Source organism: Anastrepha ludens, chromosome 2, assembly GCF_028408465.1.
Source record: "Anastrepha ludens isolate Willacy chromosome 2, idAnaLude1.1, whole genome shotgun sequence".
NCBI lineage: Eukaryota > Metazoa > Arthropoda > Insecta > Diptera > Tephritidae > Anastrepha > Anastrepha ludens.
Window position 1 is genome coordinate 60,499,997 of NC_071498.1, and position 27,843 is coordinate 60,527,839.

The 27,843-nt window shown below is 36.4% G+C and overlaps 1 protein-coding gene across 1 annotated transcript in view; it reads left to right on the top strand.

The window, feature by feature from the left end:
- Window positions 1–318: 318 nt before the first annotated feature.
- The window catches only part of LOC128863597 (irregular chiasm C-roughest protein), a 206,492-nt gene continuing 178,967 nt past the window's right edge, over window positions 319–27,843 (top strand). Inside the window, exons 1-2 of the mRNA XM_054102868.1 lie at window positions 319–340; window positions 2,885–3,012. Coding sequence (XP_053958843.1) covers window positions 319–340; window positions 2,885–3,012 — 150 coding nt within the window. The remainder of the gene's footprint in view (window positions 341–2,884; window positions 3,013–27,843) is intronic.

The window sequence follows — 27,843 nt, forward strand, 5'->3', positions numbered from 1 at the left end:
GAAATCGTTTATTTTCATTAAATTAATTCATTCTAAACTAGATTTCACAGATGGGCTCCGTTGTCCATGTCTTGTTATTGGCTTGCGATATGAACCGACTTGATGCGGGCTTTATTGAGGCACAGTTGACTGATTTAAGATGAGTTCACCTCCTAGCCCTCTCATACACGATGCGGTTTTCCGGAACGTCTTTACGTTTAGGTATCCAGGCACCGCTTAACCAGCTCATTTAAAATAGTTACACATTTGATTGCTACTTTGGATGAAGTATTTTGACACTGTCGAGATTTAATGGTAACTTGATTGTCAGAGTATAACATGATCGGTTATACTAACCCGGGTGAGCCCCTGACTCACAACACAGTCTAATTTATGGTAGTTAATTCAGCTTTAATAGCACTGCACTGTTCAGGTAGCCGTAGACTTAGATTTAGCTGCTGCATTTCTGAGTGAATGCCACTGCCGACCCTATACTTTACCTTCAACCATCAGAAAATTTAGCCACCGACTCGGCGCCAACATCTTTAACCTTATCATTAATTTTTTTATCATTATTATTAATCCGTGCTTGTTTTTTTTAGTATTTGAAATATTTCTTATTGGTCGATAAATGGTATTTTATAAAAATATTTCTCAAAAAGAAATTAGTTTGCGAATTTTTCCAATATCCTATTTTCTTGCTTTTTACATCAAATGGGCATAGCAAACAATTTATCTACAAAAAATGTTTTTTGCTCAGTCTTTTGTTCTCAACTTAGCTTGAGAATTGAAGAGTTAAGTTACAATTACCTTCAACATGGCCATCATGATCATTTGTGTCTAAGCAACCGTTGGCAAAGAGGAGAAGGTTTTATTTTTACTCTTTGTAGATCATCACTTCTACCGACGAAATTTTCGTTATTTCTAGGTTATTGCTATGAAGAACAAAAAATTGTAATACTAATTGAGTATTCTAATAATAACGCTGGCGCCTGAATATACAGCGAGTCCATTTGTGTCACGAAAATCATCTGACAAACACTTTTTGTCACTTGGAGACAGAAAGATAACACATCTATGAACAAAATAATATGACTTCTTCTGTTGTTTTTTTTTCATGTTTTACTATTTTATTTTCAAATATTTTTTTATAATCAAATGTGATATAAATCACATTTGTCATACCTTCTATAAGACTTATAAGAATTGAATAAGAATATGTTTCCAAAATTATTAATCAGAATTTAAAATTACATTCTAATATAAAAAAGTTCAAGTTTAAAGGGATCCAATATTTTCGTTTTTGTTGATTTCTTATAATTTTTTTCCTAGACGGTGTAGCGCACTATCTCGGATGTGGAGTTGACGGTGCTAGTCAGGGATAAAAATAATCAAAAATCAACTAGAATTTCCCTTCTCTTCAAACTAACATTTTTGGCACAAAAATTGAATGGGCCAGAAAACTGCGTACTCGAATTTTCTCTATAAATTCCGATTAAAAAGTTAGAGATGTAGATGAAACTTTGTAGATTTTTATTATATAAATTTCGTGCAAGGCTTCCAACTTTAATTTGTATGATATTTGTTGTGGAATAGAAAAATACATATAATATTAAATAAAAAATAAAAACAAAAATTCAAATAAAAAAATTAAAAAAATAATAAAAACAAATAGAAAAATTGTATTAATAAATAAAATTAAATAGAATAAAAAAAAGTGTAAAAAATTAAAAATAAGATAAAAGAAAGTACTCAAAACAGCTGAAAATATCGCGCATCTAAAGGGTTTTTCAATTGGCGCGGGTCGATTTTGGCGCCCTGTGGCAGGCATTTTGTTTTGGGGACATCTGTCAAATCTTTTGTTTATTATTCAGTTGTTTATGCCAAATCATCATGGCAAGTTACACGATTGAACACCACGTTCAAATGATAAAACTTTATTATCAAATTGAGTGTTCATTAACGAAAACGTTGCGCGCATTGCGCCCATTTTTCGGTAGACGTGGTGGCCCTTTGAAAATTTGAAATTTGAGACGACCGGGTCAGTAAACAATCAGCCAACACCCGTACGTTCAAGGAACGCAAGATCAGCCGAGAACATTGCCGCGGTCCGTGAAAGTGTACAGCAGAACCCGACGCAGTCTATTCCTCGCCGTGCACAAGAACTTGGCCTTTCGCAGACTTCAACTTGGCGAATTTTGCGTCGGGACTTGGGCCTACACCCGTACAAGAACCAACTGACCCAGGAGCTCAAAGTTGATGACCATAGACAACGCCGTTTGTTCACTGACTGGGCTTCGAATCGTTTGGAAAAGAACCCCAGTTTTGGGCGAAAAATCATCTTTAGTGACGAGGCGCATTTTTGGATGAATGGCTGTGTTAATAAACAAAATTGCCGTATATGGAACGACACCAATCCACACGAGGTTCACCAGGTGATAATGCATCCTCAAAGTTACCGTTTGGTGTGGATTTTGAGCCGGCGGCGTCATTGGTCCGTACTTTTTTGAAAACGACGTTGGTGAGGCGGTCACCGTCAACAGGGAGCGCTACACAACGATGATAACCAATTTCTTATGGCCCATATTGAACAATATGGACCTAGACGACATTTGGTTCCAGCAGGGCGGCGCTACGTGCCACAGCAGCGCCACGATTGACATTCTACATGAGCGATTTGAGAGTAAGGTTATCTCTCGCAGGGGTGATGTGAATTGGCCACCAAGGTCATGCGATTTGACCCCGCTAGACTTTTTCCTCTTCTCCTTCCCCCTCCTCTATTGTAATCTCGTACAGATATTTGGACATACATAGTAATACATTTGCCGGTGAAATCACAACGCAGCCTTCCTCCATTTACCTTTTGCTAATTTATAAATATTTGTGTCTATTTGCTCAATTCCAGGAATAAATGGCTTCCAAAGATTCTCGGAACAACCAAAGTACACCGAAGTGAATCCGGGTCAGGACGCCCTACTAACATGCAAAGTAATCGATAAGCGTGGTACATGCTCATGGCAAAAGGATAACAAGGTAATTATTTGCTAGCGCACAAACACAAAACAGAATAACATAAAACAATGTACCTATATCTATTCAAATACACCCACACTCACACACACACACGTGCGTACGCATATTTATATTAAATTTGCTTTATATGCAAAATTGCTAACTAAATCAAAATTACCGGAAAAGGGGCATATGAAGACTAATTCGACATTGGCAATACCCAACCAGCTCTCTTACAAGGAGAACTTGCCGCCTTTCCCCTCCGTTCAAGTCGTGTCGACTGACTGTCAGTTGCTCACGTAAGCTAACTGACCAACTTTGTGTGTGTTCTATCTATGTGTGAGTAGTTGCCTTAAGCATTTACCTAGTTTTGATGCCTATTTCCTGGAAGTCAATTACTTGTATGCATACACATACGTACATACACACATACAAACATGCACATGTGAACGTGCCTCGACCACAACAGAATAATTGTTTGTTCGCTGTGCTACCGGGTGAAAGCAAAACATGACAAATAAATGCAGGGCATGCATGTGCGTATGTATGAAAGTAGGTATGTGCGTATGAATGATGGCACGTTCCACTGTAGAAGTGGAAAGTAAATTAATAGCTACAATGGAAAATTTGACGAAAAATTCTGTAGCATCGAAATATGAAAAGGAAATGTTATGCATAGATTTTGCTTTCTGACGACCAAATGGTTGGCAGCATTCCCTAAATAAGTATCCATCTATACTAAAGCAGACCGAATTAACTAATGAAAAGCAAAGCTCAGAAAATAATATGAATTTTTTTCTTGCATTGTTTGGCCTTGCAGAAAATAATTGAAGACGATTTGGCAGTATTCAGAATTTTTAAATAAAAAATATATCACACTTGTCCAAAAATGCTTCAGGAATGGGTGAAAAGTGTTTATGAAAATTTTAATTAAACTATTAAATATTAAAGAGAGAATAATAATCTCGTTTGAAATGTCGTTGACGCCCTATGCTTCAAATAGGGATTCAAGGAACCTACATATAGCAAAAAAAAAAAAAAACAAATATATCGGAAAATAACATATTTATAAAATAATTCCAGAAGTATTTTGCGTTGCAGTAATGCAACATCGCACAAGGCCATAATTTTGAATCATTTCTGACCAAAAGCTCAACAAATATAAGCAAACAACCACCTTATTGAGTACCTCATAAGGCTCCAGCAGATTGTTTTCTTCTTCTGAAACGCAAACTACCACCAATCAGTTATCGGGGCAGACGTTTTCAGCCGATGACATAAAACAGAAATCGTGACGAGAACTGAAGTAGATTCCGGATAATGTGTTGAACAAATACTGAAATCTGCTTATTTTGATGAAGGAATTTTTGTATGGTATAGTCGCTATGATAAATTTGATAACACTGTGCGATAAAACAGATCGAAAAACAGAGACCAGAATGCGGTATAGCACTTATGCAAGCGAAAAGGCTTGAACCATCTACCGTTCTGCACCTAAATGTCAAATTTTTTACAGCGTTTTAATATTTTACCAATTTGGTCTTAAATAGAACCAAATATTTAAAAAAAACTAGTATGAAACTATATTTACTAGGTTGTTCAATAAGTTATGCGGTTCGATTAGAATGCAATGAAAATCTGGAAGAACTGCAAAATACGCTTCCACAGCTGTTGCGATATCATCATTTAACAAAAAACTTTCTCCACGCATGAATTTTTTTAGTTCTGAAAACAGATGGAAGTTGCTAAAGGCTAAATTTGGTGACTACGGGCTACCTAAATCGCTCAGATGCTTTAACATTTCAAACTTTAATTCATCGATTTTAACCATTGTCAAAATGCTCTTATCCTGATGACAAAGATTTTTTTCTTTTGCAAACTGCAAACACAAATTTTTTGCTTCAACTGGTCTAACGCTTACAATAATATTAAGAATTTATTTTTTTTAACAGTTTGCAAGTAATCCACAATCAAAATTCCTTTCGCATCCCAAAACGCTGATGCTAACATATTCTTGCCCAATTTCTGGATACGAACTCGATTCGGAGCCGAAGAACCAGGTTCACACCACACTTCAGCCTCTTGTTTTGATTTAGGATCATGGTGATAGACCCAAATCTCACCCTTAGTAACAAGTGATTCAAAAAATCCACTTTATGCCTTCGGAAACGCTCTAAATGTTGTTGAGTAAATCGCATTCGAATGTGCTTTTGTTCCATTGTAAGCGAATGTGGTACCCATTGTGCACACAGTTTTCTGAAACCCAATAGTTCAGTCAAAATATTGCTTATACAGCCCAGGGAAATAGGGCTTCTACTAAATCTCGTTCAGTCACTCGATGATTTTCCACTACGATAACCTGTATTTTTTGATGCTGATACAATGTCGATGATAGCTCTGGAACGCTCTGGAAGTCCACATATATTAGAGAACGCCGACCTACAAGCGTAACTGGACAAAGACGAAAGACGAGCTCAAGAACACCTTGCAGAGGTGTTAACTATAGGTCGCCAAAGTAGTTGTTAGGTTAGGGTGGTTACCATGCGCCACGAGGGTGTAAATAGACCGAGTTATGTATGGTGTTTCTAAACGTATTTATCTTTTTCGCAAAAATTTTCGGATTGTTATTTTGTTTCAGAGATATTTTTTTGTTTTCTCTTTTTTGTTTTTGAGCACCGATTTGTTGCGAATTAAATATTTTTTTTTTTTGTTTTTTGGTAAGTTTCTGCTCCAATTTGTGAGGGGCGCCTTAATGTTGTCCCATAAATAGTGGAAGCTACAGCTTTAAGCAGATGGTTTTAGAATAAGCTGGACAACCGCTATTGGAAGACACGTTTTTAGCAGGCTGATGTTTTCGTTTCTGCAGTAGATTTCGAATCCCAGTGTTCTGAAAGGTAGTCCTGCGCAAACCCACTCATCCACGGCGGCCGTCAATGGCAGTCAAATAAAGCGAATAAAATAAATTATTTTTATTTTTTAGAATGAACCTATGTATAGTAAAGCTGCTATAAAATACCTCTCAATGCCTCAGCAGCTTTTATGCTCTTACACTATGCTGGGCTAAACCTGTATGTGTTAGTAGTAGTAAATTTATTACAAACTATGTATGGATGTACAGGTGCATATCATAGTTATAAAAGTAATTACTTTCAGCACACTTTTTGACAAACAACAGAGAACAAAAAAACATAACAACAATAATACATAGCACCAACTAAATACGCACAACTACACACAACATCAATGATAGTCACCAGCCATAACAATAATCATAATAAAGACTTGTCCAAATTATGCTCAGCTGCGGCAACAGCAAAAATGACCATCCAAGAAAACACTAGGAAAACAACAATAACAACAACAAAGCAACTAACGTGTATTTGTTTGCTTTGATTATTCATTTTGACACGGAATTTTGTTTTTGCAAGCAAACAAAAAAGATGTGCATGAAACTGTTGTACGTGTTCAGGTGCAATAGTATATGTGCTTACATATGTATATGTGTATGGAGGTCGCAGATATACATATTTGTATTTATATAAGTCATTTATGCCAAAACATGCAATGCCTTTAACTGGAAGCGCATGAATATAGCGCAGCTTAAATGGCTCAGTTCAACTGTACACCATTCCATTCAGCTCCACAAGGCACAGCAATTCACAAGGTACACCGGGGCGTATGAGCATTTTATGCAATATATTTAATATGAATCTTAGCACCAGGTAGCCAACAGATCGAACATCCGGTCATATACACTATGCGACATTACTAGAGTGGTAGTAGAAAATATTACATTTCTGTGTATATCTGAGCACTGTGAGACGAAAACCAAAGCCAAATTCTGAACGAAAGAAAAAAATCAAATACATCATTTTAGTTGCTCTTACTACTGTAAGATTTTTTAAGAAGACTTTGAGGTCTGAAAGATTGGAATAATTAAATAAATTGTTGAAAAATTGCAGTGCATTGTAGATTATTATAGATGTCAATTAAAAGAAAATATTATCTGGAATTGAAAAAAAAACATTACATTATTTGGGGCACAAGGGCGCATAGGTATTGAATATCCTTTGAAAATTTTATTTAAAATTTTTTATCCTAAATTAATACAGCTTAAGGCGAAGAGCTAGAAGGCAATAGTGTAGTTATTAGTACATAGCATATAATTACACAGGCCAACAACCAAAAAACTTGTTCGATAATTTTAACTAATTACTTTGTAATTTGGTGTCCTGATTACGAAAAAAATTATTAAAAAGTTATATCACCCATCAATTTTTCACATTTTACAATTAAGTAAAAATAAGTTTATGTACCAAAATGTATCGGATATATTTCACAGTCCTGTGAGGTACAGTTTTTAAAACGGCTATGGGTGTTTCCTGAAGGTTTTTTTATGCTGAAAACGAATATGACCTTGAAAATGTTCCAGCGCGTCAGGATTTTTGGCAATTTGAAGTTAAATAGTAAAAAAATGCAGATTTTGGTCATTTTTTAATTTTTTTTTTTGAGCAAGGTAAAGTTTTTTTTTAATTTTCCATAACGGCATCGCAAAGTACTAGTCTTCGGCTTTAAAATCCATTTTTAAAAATATTTTTTCGATTAATATAAAAAAAGTTATACTATTTTGAATTCGCCCTTTACAGGGGCGTTAGAGAGTTAGAAAGGTTGAGTTTGCATATCTAAAAGTCTCCAATTCAAAATATAATAACTTTTTTTATATTAATCGTACAAATATTTAAAAAAAAGGACCTTAAAGCTAAAGAGTAGTACTTTGCGATGCCGTTGTGGAAAATTAAAAAAAAAAAACTTTATCTTGCTCAAAAAAAAATTTAAAAAATGGCCAAAATCTGAATTTTTTGACTATTTAACCTCAAATTGCCAAAAATCCTGACGCGCTGGAACATTTGCAAGGTCATTTTCGTTTTCAGCATAAAAAAAACTTCAGGAAACACCCATAGCGATTTTAGAAACTGTAAAAAAGCGAGATTTTGCAGGCCTGTGTTATTTATAAATTCAACGATATCCCAGTTTTCCTATTTTGGCACCCCTCTTTCAAGAGTACTTTAGAAAGCGTAAAATGGATATCGAGAAGCGTTAAACATATTTTATTATTATTAATTGTTTGTTGTTGTTTTAACAGTAATAGAAGCTTCATCAGTGTAGGGTATATCACCGGTCGTCTTCGTCAGGCTCATCCAGAGGTAGACCCAGGGAACTTGCTGTTTCGACGAGTTGGATCCAGAGTGGGCATATGAAAAGGTGGTTAGTGTCGTGCGGGGTATCTTCACATGCCTTCGATATGCTTGGTATGTCGGGGTCAATTCTGGATAAGTAGGAGTTTAACCTGCTACAGTATCCATAACGTAATTGTACCAGTGTTACGCGTGTCTCACGGGGAAGCTGAACCTCTTCGTCTGCAATAGGTGGGGTTTGGACTCCGATTACGGCATTCACCGGACGGGAGCTTAAGAAGATGGTGACGGTCTCCCGGCGAATGTCGTTTATTGGCTGTCTAAACACTGTGTGGTCCAGTAGATTTCTGTCAGTTGTGTCCTGGATCTCGTCGGCATAGTTTAAAAGGTGTCGCCTGGCGTGCCTAGGAGGTGTCTCTGGCTCAAGCAGGTATCGGCAAGGATGAAACCTACGGTATTTCATGATTCTTCAATGATTTGATGCTTTATTGAACACAATTATTGCTTTCTGAATTATAGCTGACTTTTTTCAGATATATTTAACGATTTCTGAAATTAAATTTAGTATTCTGAAGTTATGTATTATTTTTTTTATTCTGAGATATATTCGAGGTTCTCTAAAAATTATTACATGTTTTCTGAAGATCATTTGATGCTGTTTGAATTATAGCTGACGCTTCTAAAGTGCATTTAACGGTTTCTAAAATAAAACTAAATGTTCTGAGATAAATTTATTATATCTGAAATGTATTTGAGGTTTTCTGAAGTACAATTGAAGCATTGAGAATTACACCTGACTTTTCTAATACATCTTTACCGATTTCTGAAATAAAATTGTATACTCTGAAATTGTTTGACGCTTTCTGAATAAGAAATTACCCCTCTGAAGTATATTTAACAATTCCTAAATTTTCCAGCGTCAAAACGCATGCTGTCTGATGAATTATTTGGAAAATTGTGGTCCTTTAAATTGTTTTCGTGTTAGCCACTACTGTTTCATGCGGCTTACAAGATTCTAGCCCTATGCCGTAGAATCCTTAAACTACCGTAGAATCATGTGGGTGATGCAATACTTTTTCCGTTACAACTGCGAACTTTTCTTTCAGTTACTAATCACACTTAATTCTTGTTTTAACTCTTTTGGTTGAATTTGTTCTTGTATATATTCGTTTGTATGTAATGTAAAAAAATGTGACCATTATTAGGCGAATGTGTATTTCTTTCTCTTCATTTGCAATATGCAAAATCATTCGATCATTAAAGTGGCCGGCTCCATATGGGGCACTTCGATGCGGTACCAGCTGGTGGTAGTAGAGGAAGAGGAAGGCCACCTCTGCATTGGAAAGGTCAGGTGGAGAAGGACTTGGCAGCTTCACTTGATGTGTCCAAATGACGCCGGCTAGCACGCCGGTTAACGACTGGCGAGCTTTATTGAATTCGGCAAAAATCGCGGAAACGGTTTTCGCACCAATCAAGAAGAAGAAGAAGAAACCCGTAACTTCACATTTTCATAAAATGAGGCATGCAAATAAGTTAAGATGGTTGTAGAGGTGAAGTATTGCATTAATATTACGCTTCAATTTTGGAGAGAACCAATTAGTCTTTAAAAAATGTGAAGTTTTGAGAAAATTTGTCAATTCTACTAAACCTCGAAAATTATAAATCACAAATTGGAAGAGTAAAGAAATGGCAGATTAAGAATTTAATTACGTTTGAGTCTGCAAAAAAATTGTGTTGACTAAAAATTTGAAAATGTTTAAAAGTAATGTAGCCGTGGATCTTAAAGGGTTCATGCGAAATCGCCATCGGGGGACAGAATATACCTATATTTGACATGATACATCTGTCCCCTTTATGATTTTATGTCATAAAAGATGACCATTCCCATATTTTTGCAAGAATAATAAAAAATTCTCTATTTTTCTGAGCCTCGTAAATTTTAAATTTCGTCATTTTGATGCACCCAATACTTTCACATTTACTTTGCTGGGGGCAGAATGCAAAGTAGTATCCACTGTTTATATGTATGAAAATTGTCTCTGCGAACGCAAAAGGAAACAAACTTTTTAACTAAATGCAGAGCTGCAGTCAACCTGATGCGCGCTGCTCTTGATTTCCATTGAGAACACCGAGGTGTGACGCCAGTAATGCCGTCTATCGTACATTTGTATGTATGTATGAATAAATACCGTATACTGAAGTAGTCCACACACATTTTGCTTTCATTTCACTGAATTTCTCGTTCCATGCAAAATGTTATCAAATATTTGTACCTTCTTGCCGCTGTTATGTTTTATTTGTGGCTGTTGTTGTTGCAGATACAAATGGTGAACGGTCACTGATGTAATACCCAATGTTTCCAGGGCGTTGCTGTACTCGAAACATACTTGCATGTACGCTAATATTTAGTACATATACATACATACATATATGCATATACATATATGTATATGTATATACAGGTACGAGTATGTGAATATTTCATTTGGGCAACGTTTGCATTTGCATACGTGGCAAAAAGTAGCAAATAGCAAATACGTGTCCACGCGCATGTATGTGTATGTGTTCGTGTTTTGGAAGCAATGCGCACACATTGGAATATTCATGTTGATATTTGTATAGTTTTCGTTGCCATTTCTGCTGATGATATCTCACGCAAATGTACCTGTAGAATTTGGTAGCTTTATTTTGAATGCCGCACCGCTTGTCTTCTAGGGTTCCGGGAAACATTAATTCGCCTATGTGTGCACTCGTGTTCATTTTCACAAGTTATGTGCCATACTAATAAACAAGCGACAAATTCATATGTGTTTGTAGATGTTGAGCTGAGTTCAGACTCTGCGTAAGCTTTGCTGAATATGGATATATATTTCTTTACTTTTTGTATTGCAAATTATCAACATTTTTCTTACTTCCCTTTCGCCGTCAATCACTTTCATGTTTTGCAAAAAATAAAATATTTTTTCTATTATATTTGTTTGCTTGCCTCTGCTGTCATATTGCTTAGTTTATGGTCCTGTTCCTACACAATTTTTGTTCTTCAATTTTTCGTCACTATTATTGGTCACACCGCCTTTCAGCAGGGCAGGAATTTTGAAATTTGTTAGCCAGCTCTACATTTATTATTTGTCTTAAATTTTTTCTACAATTGAATGTGCAATGTCCCGTATGAGCAGTTTTGGCACGAAATCATGCTTTTGGGTTTTTAGTGACAAGAAATGCTTGTGCAAGGCGATGTGCCTCTGCCCTCTAGCAGCGCCCATTTGGAAATTTGAACAAAACAAAGACCCAGTATAGCTGAAAATTTGAAAATTGGTTATCCTCTTTGATACATTGAAATACTTCCAGCTAATTATATTAGAAAACCATTTTTGACTAATTCTCTTTTGTTTCTAGCATTTTATTAAATTTCCACAAAAATATACCTGGTTTATTCTACAACAAATGCCGCATAAATCAAAGTTGCAAGCTTTGCACAAGATTCATAAAAATCTTAAACAATTTTATATAGGTAACTTTCAAGCTGTTTAAGTTAATCTTAAGGGGGAGTCTATTGCAGTATTTTTAACCCTTTCTAAAATAAAATAGAGTATTCTCAAGTATGTTTAACGCTTTCTGAATACATATAATGCTTTCTTAAGTACAATTCATAGCGACTGAAGTACAGCTGACCATTCCAAGGTTTGTTTAAAATAATTTTAAATATAATTAAGTTTTCTGAGGTATATTTGAGTTTTATGAGGCATATATTCTGAACCAAACTTGGAAGCTTTGCACAAGATTCATAAAAATCTTAAAAAATTGTATAAAACTTTTAAGCTTTTTAACCGAAAGAAATTTCAAAAAATCTATTTTTAGATTTTTCGATATTTCGAAATTATAATATCTTAAGAATATACTGCGAAATTTTCAACTCCCAATATTATAGCTTATACATCCCATTAACTAGGTAGAGAGCGGTCCGTTCCGGTACCTCAAACTTTAAACTCATTTTTCTCTAAACGACTTTTTTCGGCCTGGTGTTGTCAAAAAAAAAACTATTCAACCAAATCATCTGAAATTGTAGTATGTTGTTCACAACATCAATGGCTATCGGCCGTACTAGAATCATATTATTATTTCGTTTAGTTTTTATAAAAAACTGAAAAAACCGGACTTTTAGGGTAAAGTTGAAGTCGGTCAAAATTTTCGTAGATTTTTGATAATTTTTTTTTCTTAATTTTTTCCTGACGATTTTTCACCATATAAAAAAATGTTGAAATATAAATTGTAGTCTTGGAGCTGGTATATATACTCATAGACTTAGAATTGAAAAATCTGTGCGCCTTCCCAATACTTGCTCGGTCTTCCAGGCGGAAGTGCTAGCGACAGGAGAATCTTGTAGGCTACTAATCGCAAACTTCTCTTTTAAGAGCAATATCGATATTTTTTACAATATCCAAGCTGCCTTCTAGGCACTGGATTTGCCCACAAGAACCTCTAATCTGGTGGATGAAAGCAGAAATAGCCTTACCACTTAGTCTGGGTCTCGGGGCATCAGATCAGCGAAGGACGAAGCAGACAATTTGGGAAGAGATGGAATAGGGGATCTGCCATCTGTAACAATTTTGTAGAATCGATATCCACACTACTGGGTGTAATCAAGAATGCAATTTCCTCATCACATTTCCGAATCGCGGCTTGTAGATGAAGAGATTAGACAACTAGCAAAATTAGCAGAACATTTTAGCTCAACTATAACCACAAACAAATGTCAATATTGAGAAATATGAAACGAAGGGATGCCTGCACACTCACGGCAGTGATAACTGGTTAGGTGAGCAAGCAGCCAAAATGGGTATCCCTTACAATTCATACTGTCATAGCTGGAATCAACCGAAGAAAAAAACTATCTTCCACTTCCTCTATGAATGCTCTATCCTATGGAAGACGTGGGTGTTAACCCTTGACAAACCGCTTTTTGAAACCCTTGAAAAGCTGGCTGGTATAGACATAAACAACCTTATACGATTTCTAAATCGCACATACTGGATATAGTCGTGTGGGAATAACTCGTACAACAAGCTGGTATCGAAGATGTGGCAACAAAATGGTGCCAAAGTGCTAATTGGATTCTTGGTGAATCACCACTGAAACCAACCAACCCACCAAGGTAATCAATTTGAATGTGAAAAGAGGAAAATACTTATATTTCTACTCGAAAGATATCCAGCACTTTTACAAATACGGCTCATTGGGCAACAAAATAATGAGTCGTACAGTGTCACGCCGGTTATACAAGACACGACAGTTGACCAGTTTTGACTTTTTTGTTTTTTGTTTTGAATGTTCATTATTTTTTATTAAAATATACTTTCAGGAAAGTATAATATAGATCTTTCAAGTCGCGGTGGTAAATCTTCTGTAATAATAGTTTATTGTCCAACAAAACCTATATAAATCCAAGTTTTAAACTATACACAACAATTGAAAAAAGTCTACAAACTTTTCACAACACTTTCGAGGTTTCATTCGAATTTTTAGAAAACTTTTCGGTATGCAGCTTCACAGCTTGTTAAATTTTAGTATGATAAAGTGCAAGTTTAAAGTTGTTAATTAATTATGTTGCTTTTTTATCACTTGTTCGCCTGACAGTAATAGAGATTTTCTTCATATAACAAATGCACCAAATTTTCTTTTATATAGAAAAGCTTATCGCCAAACAAAAAAATTTAAAAAAACTGACAAAATTTTTTTTTACCTGAAAATTGCATATTAAAATTTAATCAGCTATAAAACTGCATGCCAGAAATATTTCCAAAAATATTAATTAAAAACCTTTTGATTGTTAGAAAAATTTTGTGAGATTTTTTCTCTTTTTGCCTAATATTTGAAAAGTGGATTTATCTGGTTTTTGTTAGACAATGAGCTGTGATTTTATACAAAACCACTGAAAATTCCAAACGACAAAAAACACAAAAATATTCAAACTTGGTTGTCAAAACGTTGAAGGCGTATCATTCAGCCGTGGGGGGTGTGTTTTTTCATATTTGGTTTTGTTTTAAACAGTCAGTTTTGTTTCAAATCATTTTAAGTAATTTTTCGTGTATAATTTTGCCTCATAGTGTACATGGATTCATTACATGTTTAGCCCTGAAGACAAACAGCAAACTAAGTAAAGTTCCCAGAAATTTAAACAGAAATTGAGATTTCTCGTTTACTTTCCTGCTGTTGTTGCAAAATACGTAGATGGTAAAAGAACAGAATAATTTTCAAAATTTCAATAATAGAATGAAACAAAACCAAAGAGTGCGAAATACAAGGCCAATTACAACAACGTCAATGCTAACTGGATTTGACCACAAACTTTTTTCGACTCTCGAAAAACGAGTTTCAAATTTCGAGTGCATTGTTCTGCATAGAGATAACCACAAAATTATAAGCACACAAATGGGCAATGTGCAACCCAGAGGGATAACTGACGTAGCTGCAGAATAGCAAGCGAAAGGGGGAACACGCCAACAACAAAAGGAAAACAATAGACTCAGAAAGAAAACAACAAAAACAAAACAACGATAAAAATGCTACAACAACTGGTAATGTGCATGGAATGTGCACTCCAGTCAACAGCATGTCAGCAATGCTTGTCACTGGGCACCCTTCCTGTTGGCTGTAGCCTGCCATTGCTTATTTTGTGCGGCTGCCCAAGCATTGTGTTTGCCACATGCGCTTTGAAGCATATGTTGTAGCCACAATTTTTAAGGAGCGCCAGCAGCAGCGACAGAACTTTGTATGTGTGTATATACGTGTGTGTATGTATGAGTACAGAAATGTATGCTTGCATTTTAAGCTGCATTTCTATGCACCAATTCACACATACTCACTCAGCTCACACACACTCTCACTCACACACACCCAAAACCGAATTGCCTTCAAGTGCAGTTGTCGCCTTGTTATTGTTATTCTAAATGTTGTTACCATTTTTTGATGGCATATCGCTTATTGTTCACATGTCTTTTGTTATTGTTTTATTTCGTTAGCACAGCAACAAAGTATTTGTTGTTTTATGCATGTTTTTATTGTAACTCCTACTGTTCTAGCATTCAAGTGACTCTCTTCCAGCTGCAACTGCAACATGTGTTGTAATGGTGCACCAGCCACACAAACATACTCACACGAAAACACACATACACACATACGCATACACAACCCCATTCATGCACACATTGATCTGTATGCTTTCTAAAAATTCCCATGCAAGCGCAATTTTCACATACGCACGTACACAGGCAGGCGCTCGTGATTGTGTTAGTGCGTTTCAAGTATTCTCTCCAAGTGCCTTTGAATGCAATAACTGTCACCTCAACTGCCACTTTGTTGCCATGTACAAGTGACAACGAATGAAATTTAAAAGGTTTTCAGACACTTTTCTTTGTTGCAAGTGCAACTCAGTTCTTTTGTGCTGTGAATTGTTATTTTTAGATAAAAAGAGATAGATTTTCTACGACACACATTTTGCTGAAGTCGTTTAAGAAACTTAGTTGCCGAAATACTGCACACATATACTTTTTGCCTGATTTTTTATCAAAAAGCAGAAACATTTAAAATTTGCTATAAATAAACTTTTTGTAAAAAGAAATTGGATATGATTTGAATTCTTAAATTTTACAATTTCTGTTAAAATTTAGCTACAAGGATAGATGGAAACGTTGCGTATAGTCATATTTTGCCTTCAAGGGAGTAATAGCCTCTGACCTGTGGGCAATAAGTCTAAGAGAAGTAAATAGTTGCGGAGAACGCCATAAGGATGTGACTGAATTTGAACTGAAAGCCCATGATTATGAGTTCAGTATCTTTGTTCCGAGTAGTACAATGGACTCAATTAATGTATGAGTGCTGCACTTGCTAGTTGTCCCGACAAAAAAAAAAAAATCTTTGTTCCAACTTGGCCTCTGCCTTAAAAATGAATACCACGCCTGAAGCATCCACGATATACTGTTATGCTAGAGTATAAAGGCTATTAAAATAAAAGTAGAGTTTTAATGTAGAATAAAGGGTTAAAGCTATGTTTGCACGTCAAGTAATTTGCGCCTTTAGTCTTAGTTCGATCTTTCATTAGCCATCCACTTCCCAATTATCACAGGAGCTATCTCATTTACGAGTAACTCAATCTTAATTATTTTTCGAACCACCATCAAATCGTGGAAAGAAAAATTTTAATTTTATTTTTTTTAATTTTAATTTATTAAAACAAAGCACCTCAAACCAATTTGTATTTCAGTTTCTTTAAATCCTTTACTATTTGTACCTGTGCCTATTTTTCTAGCAGCCACGCAACTCATTCAACTTCTCTCCTATTAGGGATCATTAGCCGGCTAGGAAATGGTAAGAATAAATTAAGAAAAAACTTTGTTTTAAATTCCTTTTTTTTCTATCGTCGACATGCACAACAAATAATGAGTGTATAATAAGAAGCAAAGAATAAAAAAAACAGGGAAAATTTTTCTTCTTCTTGATTGGCGCGATAACCGCTTAAGCGATTTTGGCCGATTTCAGCAATGTGAGCCAGTTGTTTCTTTCTCGTGCCAACCTACATCAGTTGGGCACACCAAGTGAAACCAAGCCCTTCTCCAACGTAGAGGAATCTTCCTGTTCCCCTGCCACCACTCAAGTCCAAAGTAGCACTTGTTGGCAAGAAAGATTATCCGATGTATTTCAGGGCTGAGATTGTTATCGGTGTTAATGTTGGTTCCTAAATATACGCAGTCTTTTACAACCTCGAAATATAACTGTCAACAGTGAAGTGGGTACCGATACGCGATGCGCCAACTGTTTGTTTGAAGACAGGACATACTTCGTTTTGTCCTCGTTCACCACCAGATCCATTCCCTTTGCCTCTTTATCCAGTTTGGAGAAGGCAGAACTAACAGCGCGGTTGTTAAGGCCAATGATGTCAATATCATCGGCATACGCCAACAATTGTACGCTCTTATAAAATATTGTGCCTGAGCGATTAAGTTCTGCGGCTCGTACGACGCTCTCCAACATCAGGTTAAAGAAGTCACACGACAGCGAGTCACCCTGTCTGAAACCTCGTTTGGTATCAAACGGCTCGGAGAGATCCGTCCCAATTCTGACGGCGCTCTTCGTATTGAGCAACGTCATCTTGCATACCCGGATTAGTTTTGCGGGGATGCCAAATTCAAATATCGCGGGATATAGGCAACTCCTTTTCATACTGTCGAATGTAGCTTTAAAATCGTGAAAAGTTAGTAAGTATCAGTTCTCCTTTCATGGACCTTTTCCAAGACTTGGCGTATTGTGAATAGCTGGTCGATGGTGGACTTTCCAGTTCTAAAGCCGCACTGATAAGGCCCAATCAGTTGGTTGATGGTGCGCTTCGGTCTTTCACACAATACCCTTGCCAGAACCTTATAGTCGATATTTAGAAGACCAAATCAGCGTCTTTGATTTTACTGGTCCTCCTGGTCTTGGAATCTTCTGTAAGACGCCGAACTTTTTAAAAGAGGCGGGCGCGTATTTTGGCTGCAAAAAGGTAATGATCTTAGTCGATGTTGAGTCTTCTCGTACATATGTACATCTAAAATACCAGAAGCGTGTATTCCATCTATTGCAAAATGATCGATCTGGTTTCCCGTTTTTCGATCGGGAGACAGTCACTAGCTTGGTGTATCTTCTTATGCTGGAATCTGATGCTATGTTTCGAGCCCCGACGAAGTCGATCATACTCCGTCGGTTACCGGATGTTTCGTTTTGCAAGCTGAACAAAAATTTCCTCTTTGTCCACCCTGGTTTTAAAGTCGCCAATCACTATTTTTATGTCGTGACAGGGAAGCGTTCATAGGAACATTTCAGCCGGTCATAGAAGCAAGTTTTGGTCGAATCGTCTTGCCGTCGGGGCGTCGTTTTGTTGCGGATTGTTGCGAAACAGTCGCCCACCGATATGAATGACAGTACTTGGCGACAAAGTCTTCCTACCACTATAAATCCAACACCGAATTTACACTCCTTTATATGGCAGCTGTAGTAGACAGCACAAGGTTCAATGCTCTTCTTGACTTGCCCCGTCCACCACATCTCTTGAATGGCAGAGCTGTTAGCCGTCGCACTCAAGAGGACATCAACCAGATTTTATTTTATTTTATTTAAACTTTTTTTATTTTATTTGCTTTATTATTCTTTTTTTTAACTTTTTTTTTTACTTAATTTATTTTACCTTATTTCAATTAACTACATGAATATTATTTAATTAATTTAACTAATTTTGTTATTTGTTTTGATTTCCTTTCACTTCCTGCTTTTCTATTCTATTTCGTTATATTTTTTTATTTTATTTTATTTTTTATTTATTTTATTCTTTTTAATTCATGTGGTTTTATTTAGCTATATTTTATTTTGTTAAATTACGTTGTATATTAATTTACTGGATTTCATTTCCCGTTTCTTTTTATTTTAAAATATTTTAATTTATTTCACTTTTTTAATTTATTTATTTATTTTATTTATTCACTTCATTTATGAAATATCAGGGATCAATATTTTTTATCCATAAAAAAATATATTATACTTATTCGATTTTTTTCTGCTTCTAAAAGTTAGGAAGTGTCACTATTTTTGAAAGAGTCGCCACTTTCATTGAATGAGTCGCCATTTCCAACTTCTGCTTTGATTTGTTTTGATGCTAAATTAATATGTTTCCAAATCGAAAAAGAATTTTGGTAAAACTTATTCAAACAATCCATTGGTGTAAGCAAATTATATGCATAAATCAACGACCTTTAAAGTTTGATGGTGGAGGCACTCAGCATCAACATCAATTCTTCAGCTAATTTTTCAGTAATATCGTATTAGTGCATATGTTATAATTCCCACTAAAAAGCGAAAACATTTTATTAAACGCATCACTTCATAGAAAATTCCTAGCTGGGAGGGAGAAGTTTAGAAAATGAGCTACGAACCCATGAATCAAGAAAGTATCATAATTAGTATCTGCTGCATTCTCCATACAAAAAAAAAAAATTGGGTAACTATTATTTGTTTTCTATATTGAACCTGTGTAAAAACAACAGCTAAACCTAAGATATATCGATCAAAACCGTATACGGCTTGGAGAATAATGCCCCGCATGCAAGTATAGACCCACAAATTTACTATGAGATTCAAGCGCCTATTTATAGAGAGTGCAACTAGAATTTTTACAAACTTCACTACGATGATGAAAGTGTTGATTGTCGAAAAAAGGTATTTCATTCGTTCTTTTGCATTTCATTGAGTAGCTTTAGCCAAATTATTATATAAATTTTCAATAAAGCTTGACTACCTGCAAAAATGTGTTTCTCTACTCCTTGATCACCTTGAAATTGGTATTAGAATCTAATGAGCAGCAAATTGGTATTAAATACTAACGAAGCAACACTTACATATATGTGTATGTGTGCGTGAGTGTGTTTTTGAAATCTCTTTCCTGCACACCAGCTTCAGCTATCCATCCAGCACATGACCAAAAGATACTTCGGCTTCCATCGCAAGCGCCTAATCAACTCAACTTAGTTTTTGTTGTTATGTGTGCTTCTTCCCTAAAATCTTCTCGTAGTTGCATTTGTTTCCATTTCTTTTTATTTTTTTGTTTGTTTTTCCTGGTAACTATACTTGCATGTGTGTACATACATAAATGTAGTCTTCTTCCATGGCGCCAAGAAAGCAAAGAAAACAACAGACTGACGACTGATTTGTGAGCGATATTTGTAACCGACACTTTGCCTTCATTTGTAGATATACCGATAGATGCAGCTGAAAGATTTTTAGAAAAATTTTACTTAGTAAGAACGAGCGCTAATAAACATAAAAGAGGAAAGGTCCCACACCAAATTTGCCGAAGACAGTACTAATCCAGAGAGTCAGGGGGCTAAAGTTTTAGCATTTTGACAGAAAGTACAATTAATTTACCGAAAAAGTTTGCCTAAAACAGCTTCAAAAAAATTCTGTACTCAGACTTCTTCAGCAAAATTTAATAAAATATTTTTTTGATTTTATTTTAACCCTCTAACTGCTAATAACATGAACATTTCTGATCAAACTCAAAGCGGCTATAAGGAAAAGTCGTTAAAAAATGCAATTAACGAGTTAAATTGTTCTATGAAAATTTCAAGCAGACGCCGAAGATGAAAAACTTGTACGGGTTAAGGCAATTGCGTAAGGAAACTTTGTTTAATGCTTACACATTTGGTACATATAGAACATTTATGTTACACTTATGACCTTTCTGGTGGATCGATTTATATGGAAAGTAACTTTTATAGCTTCTTTACCGATTGGGAGAACTACAAATAAATGCCAATTAATTTTATGAAATAAATAAATTTAGGTAGTTACGTAGCAGTATTTATTGGCTTTAAGGGGGGAGCCTGGTTTATAAGGCCAAAAAAATCAATTTTTTTTTTCGTTTTAAGCGATTCCTAATATTTTTCAGAATATTCACACAAAGTTACAGAGCCTAATTCTCAATATTTCCGTAGATACAAAGCCAAAGGTAGGCGAGCGTTAGGTAGTTACGCTGTGACCGGACAGCTATAGTATAAACTTTATCTTCTTTTCTCGACTTTTCATTTTTATGATTTCTTTGAATTGGCGTACATGAATAAAAAAAAACTAATGAACCTTTTGAAATGAATCATAGCTTTTTCCCTTCAGTTTTAAATTCTCTTCTATTTGAACTAACAAATTTTTTTCTTTAAAACCTCCAAAAAGTTGAAATTTTGGAATTTCTCTCAGTTTTCTTAATTCATCTAGAAGAAAAAATCATGATAATTAGAAATCCATTTGAATTTTTTGCTTTAGATAATAATTACGAGCTGTATCTTGCACGCCAGTTGGAAACTCCAGCGTTGCAGCGCTGTACTAATTTCTATGTTAAACATTTTTTTCAACTTATTTTAACCAGTACAAACATTTTTTATACTTTATACTTAAAAGATAGAAAAAACTTTGTAGTGCTAAATTAATTTTTTCCTTAAAAAAAAATCGCAAAGAGATGCAATTTTTAGACCTCATAAACCAGGCTCCCCCCTTAATGAGTAATTTTTTCGACTATGCTCGAATGTTAGAATATACCTGAATTCGATGTAATTTTACCGAAAAAATAGGTAGCAGTGTTTGATGACTTGAACGAATAATTTTTCCCACTGGGGCGCAAATTTGACTTGCAAATGTGGTGATATGTATAGATTATGGTATATGTGGAGCTGGAAAAATGATTTTTAATTCTGATCTACGGTATATTGTAGAACTGCTTTACAAGCATAAACTTTCGTCAGATCGAAGTGGCTACCTACTCACCCCTATTAAACTAGTTACAAGAGAATCTTTATAGGTTGATTCAAACTGTAAAAGCTCCTGTTCTTTTTAGCAGTTTGACCTCAGTATACTTGCTTATGGTACACATATATTGGCAGTACAGGTCCAAATTGAGCGTTTGGCCATAGGGGAGCAGCTCATAGTGGATGATTCCCTGCCAATCCTACCAAACACACAGAAGAACCTTCCTGGCCGTCAATCCGGGCTTGGCCACCGTCTGGGCAGCTTCACCGCTTTTCGACCACCACCGTTTGCGCTTCACGTTGTCGTAAGTGACCCACTTTTAATCGCCAGTCACCATCCGCTTCAAAAACGAGTCGATTTTGTTGCGATTCAGAAGCGATTCGCATGCATCCATACGGGCAAAAATGTTTTTTTGTGTCAAGTCGTGTGGCACCCATACATCGAGCTTCTTTTTGAATCCAAGCGTCTTCAAATGGTTTATAACGGTTTGATGACTCATGCCCAGCTCTTGGCCGATGCTACGGCTGCTACTATGCCGGTCTCTTTCGATCAATTCAGCGATTTTATCGCAATTTTTTACGACAGGCCTTCCGGACCGTGGCGCATCTTCGGTCGCCTCTGCACCAGAACGAAAACGTTGAAACCATAGTTGTGCGGTGGAAATGGAAACTGTATCAGGTCCATAAACTTCACGAATTTTATTGGCAGCATGAGATGCATTTTTGCCTTTATCGTAGTAGTACTGTAAAATATGCCGTATTTTCTCTTTATTTTGCTCCATGTTTGCGACGCTATAACTCACGAACGACTAAAAGCAAACAACAATTAATCAAACACGTGTTAGCACGTGAAAAGAGCTTTCCAAAAAGCTCTAGCGTGAACCGATGCGACGAATACAACTAGAACTACGCGCTTGCAAAGACAAGCTTGCGGAAATACCGCAAGACTTTTTTGACAACCTTATATATATGTATACATCTCCACGCATACATTTTCACTCCGTTCAAACTCACATACACGCTAGCCCCTCTACTTTCCCTCCAAAGCCATTGCTTCATTCCTATATTCTCCATTTTAATCTGCTTCGCTGAGTTACATGCTTTCCACTATCCGTATTGTTTTTGCAACTGTTACTGTAACTATGGCAATTTGTGATTTTTCTATTAAAATGTCATGTTTTTGTGGTTGTTGATTGCTGACTTCCGCAACTTTAAGTTTATTTTCTTTAAACTCTTACCTTTGCACATTAAAATTCTCTGTTAATAAAATTTTAATTTAACTCAGATTACTAGAATCTATCTTAAATTTTTTTTAGTCACAGTGAACAAATTTATCAGTTCACTTATGGTTAATGCACATAGACTATAAGCTATTCGATCAATGCATTTTTTACTTACTCTTTTTTTCCTTGCACTTTTGCTCTCCCATCATTGATGTTTATACAGACATTCATGTAATTAAAGATAACGGGAATTGAATACAAGAAATCTGTTGGGATTCAGATAATTCAACACCAGGGCCAAATCCGTTGCCTCGTACTGTCATATATTCCCGATTAGGGGAGAGAAACCAATGCGGTTTTTATTCCCAAAGTAGGGAAGATTTTGCATGTCTTTGCGAGAAGTTTTAGACCAATCAGCTTGCCACCGTTCCTTCAAAATATCAGGAACGCTTGACCGATCTTCACACAAAAGGTTGCTTGAACAGTGGTAACTTCTCGATAGCTCAACATGGCAACACTAAGGTAGGTCAGCCGATACTACCCTCTCTTGTGGGTACTATTTTAAAAGTCTTTCTGGGCTAAAGGATATCTATAATCTAACAACCTGCTAGACATTGAAGGAGCGACGACCCCTTTGATGGTGTTTCTGACATTTTGATTTTAACTTCCTTGAACAAAAAATAAAAAAACAGACCGAGAGTGTTTTCTCGAGAGAGATATTATTAAATTTAAGCAAAGTCACCAGTCAGAAACATCACCAAATGTGCCGTCACACCAGGGATATATGAGGCATGCTCCACTATCACTAAACTCTCGGCCCTTTGTATGGTTAGAGTGAATGTGTCAGACATTTAGTATACAGCCTACTAGTTGGTCGAAAATAATTTCCACCGCTCCGATAGTTTTCAGAGGAACTCCTCAAGGATGTGTTCTTTCTCACCTTCTGTGTAGTCTTGTCGTCAACGATTTGCTTTTATGCTCAATGGTCGGGGCTGTAAAGTAATTCCTTCCGCATATGGCAAATATCTTTCAACTCTAAGCGAGCTAGTGCAGAGCGATCTTAGTTAGCCGTCAAGATGGGCTCTAACTAGCGGTTTGGGTGTGAACACTCTGAAAACAGAACTAGTGCTGTTTACGAGGAAATATAAGTACAAAACTACACAATTAAATGGTGTAAAGCTAAAAACAGGAAACAGCGCCAAATATTTAAATGTAATTCTGGACAAGAAACTAAATTGGCATAGAGGAACAATAGAGGGATGAGTAAAGGAAAATCCTGTAACTCTATTCCCATAGAAAAACGCTGTAGGACGCAGGTGGGGTCTTTCTCCGCAGAACACTCACTAGCTGTATAGGACCGTTATCAGATCTTTCCTTCTTTACGGGCTTACAGTGTGGTGGACGGCTCTCCACAAGACTACGATTAGAAACAGGCGTCAGAAGGTTCAAGGTATCAGCAGCGGTCTTAGAACCACACCTTCTGATGCTTTGAACACTCGTTTCTTCTTACCTCCCCTAGATTTAGTAGCGAATATCAAAACTGGGTCCAACGATAATCACCCACGCACCTACGTAACTATGGCGGTCTCCTAAGTTAGCTTAGGTTAACCCTTAGAGGGCTTACTTGGACAATACTTTAATTCGTACATTGTGTTAACATGGCAATAATAAAGAGGGGGGTCAAAAGTCTATTCTACTAACTATTTACTAATTTGTAAACTACTTCCTGCTGCTTATGAAATTTAGGCCTGTTATGTCTATATCCACTCTATATCCACAGGTATAGAAAAACAAAGAAAAAATATTCGCACTAACCAGCACACGAGTGAGAATCAAGAAATCTCAATATTAGCCACGTGAAAGCAGGACAGCTCTTCCAAAGGTGTTAAGATGATTCCGCATCATCTTCCTGGTAAAATGGACTCAAAGTAATGTCAAGTCTTACCTCATGAATGCCAAGTGGACAATCCTCGGATAGAGCACTCACAACAATCGAAAATTATGTGTTTGTTAGTCTTAGAAGATCCCTCCAACACCTAGAGATTCACGCATAGCCAGAAGGTTATAGCGACTGTACAAGTTGATGTGATTGCCTCGCTCTGGCTGAGTTCACACGAATCTCACCTTTTCAGGAACAGACCACTCCACACAATACCCGCACTTTGTAGGCAAACTACCTCGCGGATATCCTGTATAGCTAACTTATTTGTTCAGCAATTTTCTGCAAAGTCTCGGTGACCAAGTATATGAGGTTTACTATATACCATAGTATTCGCATGCAGCCGAAAATCAACTACTTCTTCTATAGCAGCTATTTCAGCTTAGAAAAAGCTACAGTGGTTCGGTAGTTAAAACTTGAACTTAATGGAATGCTCATTACAGAATACTCATCCATCAATTTTACCGCTCAACTTCAAAAAGCCATCCATCAACACGGTCACCGAGGCCTATTTACTAATTTTAGCCCCTTCTAACTGATAAATGATGATGTGGTCTTCAACCTAGTATACTTAGGTTTTGGCTGTATAAGTTTATGGAAAGCCCTTGGAGGAGATTACAATAGAAAATACAAGAATACAAGGATCATGTTCTAGGGAGGCTCTTAATATACAGACACATGTTGCCTCCATATCAAAAAGATGGCTACCGTGAGTGAATTTCGGTTAAGTGAAGCGGATCGCTGGAGTAAAAAAACTTTTGGTAGTGCCAGTCTATTATTACGACAAGCGCAGTTAACCTCGGAGAGGTCTAATTACATCGTCCCAACGGTGGCATTCAATGGGAATTGTGTAACTCTCTTTCTATATCGGGAGAAGTGGGCTACAGGAATTTTTACTAAAGGACTTTGAGATACTTAGGATAGTCCAGCTCACAACGAGATACTGGATTCAGTTACAACAGCCTCTAAGCTGGTGGAACAAAGCAGGATGCCGGAACAACGGAACACAAAACAAAAAAACAAAAAATAAGACAATCTGACAAGAAAGGGATCTACCATGCAAAGACGGTATTCCCACCAGTGGATGTAATCAAGACTGCAATTTTCTCAAAATACCGGATTGTAGCTGGAGAGATCAAACATTTTCGCTACAACTACAACCACAAACAAATGTCAATATTGATAATTATGAAACGAAGGGGTGTCTGCGGTCTCACGGCGGGGATAACTGGTTTCTGGTCCATAACAGAGCAAGCAGCCAAGATGGGTATCCCTTATAATTCAAACTGGGAAAACAACATGAAAAAAGGAAAAACAACACAAAAAAAGAGAACTATCTGCCACTTCCTCTGTGAATGCGCTACCCTAAGGACGACGAGGTTGTTAATCTTTTGCAAAGCACTTATTGAGAATCTCGAAGCGCTGGCTGGTTCGACATAGACAGTCTTATAAGGTTTCTCAACAAGTAAAATAATACTTTTTTCCAACTGTTTTGAAGATTTTAAAAAGCTTGCTACATAAAATCAACTGTGTTTTAGTAATGTCCTGAGTTATGTAGGCTCCGAACTTTTCACTTCACCAATAAGTGATCCCCGATGTAGCACCATTTTGCTTCATTAATTAAGTAGCTAATAATGTGAAGTAGCTGCGCTACAATTGGTGCTGGTTATAGTTAAGAATGCAATTCACGCAAACCTATTGTACTACCCCACCTCTGAAATTTAATTCAAATCTATTCAAAAAGCGAAATTGTTCATTTAAATAATTGTTTTAAAAATTTCTGCTAAACAGAAATTTAATAATTCAGTTTCGAAGAATTCCATTAAACATCAGCGCTAATAGGATAGGAAACATTCTAATGATTTTTTTTTTTTTTTGTTTTTTTGCACAATTTTCCGCAAATTTGCTTACCAAATTTGCGAATGCGAAAGTTTATAGAACAAATAGCTGAGCTGCTATATATTTGTGGCACGTACACTTCGCAACTATGTTCGATATACGAGAGCTGCATTTAATGCGATATGGCACAAATTTAATTTTAATTCCATTCCACACAAAACACCTAAACTAACCCAATTAGTGGCTCAAAAAACAACAACAATAAACAGTCCAATGCTAGCACGCTCTGCGTGCTTGAACTAAAACCGGCATTTTTATGACATTTCGCAATCGCATTTTGCACGAATAGATGGGAATTTCAACAGATAGTGAAGGCATGCGATGCAACGGGGATAAAGAGATGCTGCTCTCAGGTGTGAATATGGCTGTCACAAACATACAATTAAACGACGGGCATGGCAACTATTGAGCGTTGTATTTAGTGCCAGAAAATCGATGGTAAACGAATTTGTGGCAAGTAAATTCAGTGCTGCAAATGATTTTTGTGAAAATTATTTATTTCGATTATTCAGTCCCAAGCGCACATTCACACAGATCGTAATAATATATTTTGTATTTTATTGTTGTAAACAGCTCTACGTGCGAGTGTACTTGCAGAGAATGTGTGTTTAGTAGTGACCATGCCAACTCACGTACCATAATATTGGTAGAGTCAATACAACTTTAGGTTGAATGAAACGCATGTATAGGATTTCACCTTTGCGCTCACGTACTCCTATATTTGCTTGCATGCTTTTCCTCTTCGTATGCATCTGCTGTCAATTATTATTATTATTATTTGCCGAAACAAGAGAGTTCCATTGGGGTCGATTTGCAGATTTTTACTTTATCTGTGGCCACGTGAGCAAATCGTCCTGATTTCATTAAACCGTCCTCGCCTCCATGTTCCCTTTGGCCGTCCTCTACGACGAGAGCCTTGCGAGTTCCAGTCGAATGGCATTCTGCTGATGTCGAATCTGCTCTACGGATTATGTGACCAATCCATTTCCATTTTCGTTAGCGAATCCCAATTTCAGTTGATCTTTGACCACTTCGAGTAAGGAGCTCGTCATTTGGTATCCATATCAGCCCACCAGGTACCCAGAATGGCTTCATGGCAGCGATTTATAAAAGTTTGAACTCTTTTCGTGGTTGAGACTACTGCAGACCACGTTTCACAGCCATATCATACCACAGACTAATATTTCAGCTAATAATTCTCAGGTAGCCAACTGCGTATAGTACCATATGTGGCGAAAGACGACCTGTGTGCGATGTCTGTAGTTGTGTCGCCGTCTGGG